Raw genomic sequence first — 3,820 nt, forward strand, 5'->3', positions numbered from 1 at the left:
TACAGCTTTGCTGGGATTTGTCTGTGAATACGTGTTTGAGCTTTTGGGATCGGAGCCATATATTGAGAAAAAATAAATGACTAATTGGAATTCTTTGCGTTGTTCCAACTGATTGTATTTGGTTCAATTCCACTGTTTTTACAAGGTCTGCTAGTAGACTAGTTCTCTTTTAAATCACTGGTCAAACATTTAAACTAATTGTTATGAATTACAGCTGACTATGGTCCTATGTCTACACTTACTAATGGGGACTTGTAATTTGTCTAATTTTATACTGTAGTAATTGGTGGTCTGTATTGACGATATACCCTGACCCAGAAAATGGTATGGCTTTGTTCTTGCTTTTTAGGCCTTGATTCATTCATCCTTGTTTTTTTTCCAGAATGGCTGAAGATGATATTGCTGCACTGGTGGTTGACAATGGTTCAGGCATGTGCAAGGCTGGTTTTGCAGGGGATGATGCTCCCCGTGCTGTCTTCCCCTCCATTGTTGGAAGACCCAGACATCAGGTTGGAACCATACTGGGCTCTTGGATATCGGATTCACTTAATATAGGCTATACTTTTATACACAAACTATATGTGGACACTCCTTCAAATTAGTGTATGTGGCTGTTTCATCCACATGTTGTCAGTAGAAGGGCCTTACTGAAAAGCTCTGGCTTTCAACGTGGCACTGTCCTAGAATGCCACCTTTCCTATTTGCTCAACATCAGTGCCTGACTTCACTAATGTTCTTGTGGCTGAATGGAAGCAATTCCCCACAGCATTGTTCAAACATCTAGTGGAAAGCCTTCTCAGAAGACTGGAGGCTATTATAGCAGCAAAGGAGGGGACCAACTCTATTAATACCCATGATTTTGGAATTGAGATGTTTGCGCATGTGTCCACTTAGAGAACATTACTGTATCTCTATATTTGACTTTGGGATAGTTTGACGAGGCTATACAGAACTCTTCCTTCTGGGGGTGGTCTTGAGCCAAGAGGTCCACTAAATGGACAAATATTGGCCGGAAATGGCCTCATTAAAAAGAAAGGGACACCCCTCCCCAAAAGCATAATGTATTGGTAGCCTAAACCTAAAGATTGTGATTTCATGAGTTAAGAAATGGCTTGAGTTGCCTGCCGCAATCAAACATTTGATGAAAACAACTTCTGTAGTGTAACTTGAGTTTATGCGTAGTGCAGGGACAAAGTGTAATGGTAATGTCTCTTTCCCCAGGGTGTGATGGTGGGCATGGGACAGAAGGACAGCTACGTGGGAGATGAGGCCCAGAGCAAGAGGGGCATCCTGACTCTGAAGTACCCCATCGAGCACGGCATTGTTACCAACTGGGACGACATGGAGAAGATCTGGCATCACACCTTCTACAATGAGCTGCGTGTGGCCCCCGAAGAGCATCCCGTCCTGCTCACAGAGGCCCCACTCAACCCCAAAGCCAACAGGGAGAAGATGACCCAGGTAAGTGGGGGCATTAGTGTTTCTTACAAATAAACACTGTGGCAGTAGTAAATAAACCCAGCCATTTTATTTACATGGACTCCTCATCCACCAGCAGAATGTAGAGTAGTTTCACATCAGGGTTACTCTGTTCACCTTGCCTGAGGGTAGGTATTGAGTAGTGGTGGGCCTCATTCTTAGCAGTAGGTGTTTAAAACACCCTTTTTATAAAGAGTCTCTCACAGTCCTAATTCCCACCTTCTATTCTTCCACCAGATCATGTTTGAGACCTTCAACAGCCCAGCCATGTATGTAGGTATCCAGGCCGTGCTTTCTTTGTACGCATCTGGCCGCACCACAGGAATCGTGATGGATTCCGGGGATGGCGTTAGCCACACGGTGCCCATCTACGAGGGCTACGCTCTTCCCCACGCCATCCTGCGTCTGGACCTGGCCGGACGCGACCTCACGGACTACCTGATGAAGATCCTGACTGAGCGTGGCTACAGCTTCACCACCACGGCCGAGAGGGAGATTGTGCGTGACATCAAGGAGAAGCTGGCCTACGTGGCACTGGACTTTGAGCAGGAGATGAACACCTCTGCCTCCAGTTCCTCTCTGGAGAAGAGCTACGAGCTGCCTGATGGACAGGTCATCACTATCGGCAACGAGCGCTTCCGGTGCCCTGAGACCATGTTCCAGCCGTCCTTCATTGGTGAGATGTTTCTCTGTCTTCAAAGAGGAACTTCAGAAAAATGGCTTTTAACAAAGACATTTTCAGCTATTGTTGGCGACTATAGTAATTCTCGTCCTGAAAATGATGTTTCCTCTTGGTAGAGGTCACACAAGATGCACCCTCAGTTATGTATTGATATGACTATTCATAAGCACTAAACACCCAACTTTCTGGCTTTTTAAAATAGATTTTGTCCACTGATTTATAAAAAGGTTCCATTTGCCACTGGAGTCGCTCTTTAATACAGGTACAAATGTTCTTGTCTCGACAATGTTACTCAGCTTAGTGACAGTCATTCACCACTATACAATCCTCTGGAGCTCTGAGGTTCTTGCCAGTTGCGTGTTCACTGACCTCATTAAAAGAGCCATACTTGTAGGCCTGTTAATATCTGTTCCTGGGGCTGCCATTGACATGTACATGCTTGCTTTTGTAGGCATGGAAAGCGCTGGAGTGCACGAGACCACCTACAACTCTATCATGAAGTGTGATGTGGACATCAGGAAAGACCTGTATGCCAACACTGTTCTCTCTGGTGGAACCACCATGTTCCCTGGCATCGCTGATAGAATGCAGAAGGAGATCAGTGGCTTGGCACCTCCTACTATGAAGATTAAGGTGGGCATTCAGTATGGCATCTTTATTTTCTCGATTTTTTTTGGGCTTCCCGAAATACTTTCATCGGACATCTAAAGTTGTTTTAGTGCAGAATACATTCATAAATTAGAATTCCCTGTTTTACTAATGAATACGTTCAAATCTCTTGTTGCCAGATCATCGCCCCTCCCGAGCGTAAATACTCTGTGTGGATTGGCGGTTCCATCCTGGCCTCTCTCTCCACCTTCCAACAGATGTGGATTTCCAAGCAGGAATACGAGGAATCCGGCCCGTCTATCGTCCACCGCAAATGTTTCTAAAGCCTTGACTCTTAACCTCGGTGTTATTCCTTTCAGGGAGTCTGTTATTTCAGATGGCTCTCCTGTCCAGAAGCCAACACCTTGCCCCTGTCCCCTAAGCATTTGTGTGGCTCTAAAATGATCAGATGAGTAGGAGTGACTTCCACCTAACCGGTAGAGATAAAGCCATATTGTTTCAGTTCTACATGGTGTCCTGGGGGGGGGGGGGGGGTGACAGGGTGGTTTCTGGGTAGGCTCAGTGTTAGGGTTGTGACATTCTGTCTTGTGTTGTATTTGTTACTATTAGTCTTGTATGTAACATCTGCTACTGGGCCATTTGAATAAACGTTCACTGTAATGTGATACTCTGTGTATTCTATTTGCAACATTAAGTCTTGTAATGTGTTTGACACTACTTTTTTTAAATTTACTGATCATTTCAGGGAATGATGTGATTTGTAAACACACTTAATGTATTTGTCATTGGCTGGAACCCACTGCAGGTTAAATCAAATGGTTTTCTCATTGTTAAATTCTCTTGGTGAACCTGATGTTTATGGCTTCATCTCTCAGATCTTTGGGATGTGCTGACATCTTTTCATCTCAGTATAGATGAAGGCAAGGTGAAGCCACTTCTATAATGTCCACTGAAAGCCCACTGTCTTTGACAGGAGAACATGCTAATGAACGGAAGTTGCTGTTCTAATCACATCAGTGACGTGAACATAAGAGGACAGCTAATTTTATA

General features: G+C 44.5%; 1 protein-coding gene across 1 annotated transcript; it reads left to right on the forward strand.

Annotated features, from left to right (window-relative positions):
• Nucleotides 1–378: 378 nt before the first annotated feature.
• LOC116352976 (actin, non-muscle 6.2-like) lies at nt 379–3,619 on the forward strand. Its single transcript, XM_031814030.1, has 5 exons — nt 379–509; nt 1,222–1,461; nt 1,717–2,155; nt 2,613–2,794; nt 2,950–3,619. The coding sequence occupies exons 1-5, from the start codon at nt 384–386 to the stop codon at nt 3,091–3,093; spliced, it is 1,131 nt and encodes a 376-aa protein (XP_031669890.1). The 5' UTR covers nt 379–383; the 3' UTR covers nt 3,094–3,619.
• Nucleotides 3,620–3,820: the final 201 nt, after the last annotated feature.

This window comes from Oncorhynchus kisutch, unplaced genomic scaffold (assembly GCF_002021735.2).
Source record: "Oncorhynchus kisutch isolate 150728-3 unplaced genomic scaffold, Okis_V2 Okis06b-Okis10b_hom, whole genome shotgun sequence".
Taxonomy (NCBI): domain Eukaryota; kingdom Metazoa; phylum Chordata; class Actinopteri; order Salmoniformes; family Salmonidae; genus Oncorhynchus; species Oncorhynchus kisutch.

Coding starts and splice junctions, on each gene's coding strand:
- LOC116352976 (XM_031814030.1), top strand. CDS start 384: ATGGCTGAAGATGATATTGCTGCACTGGTGGTTGACAATGGTTCAGGC. Junction 1,462..1,716: donor ACAGGGAGAAGATGACCCAG/GTAAGTGGGGGC, acceptor TTCTTCCACCAG/ATCATGTTTGAGACCTTCAA. Junction 2,156..2,612: donor GTTCCAGCCGTCCTTCATTG/GTGAGATGTTTC, acceptor TTGCTTTTGTAG/GCATGGAAAGCGCTGGAGTG.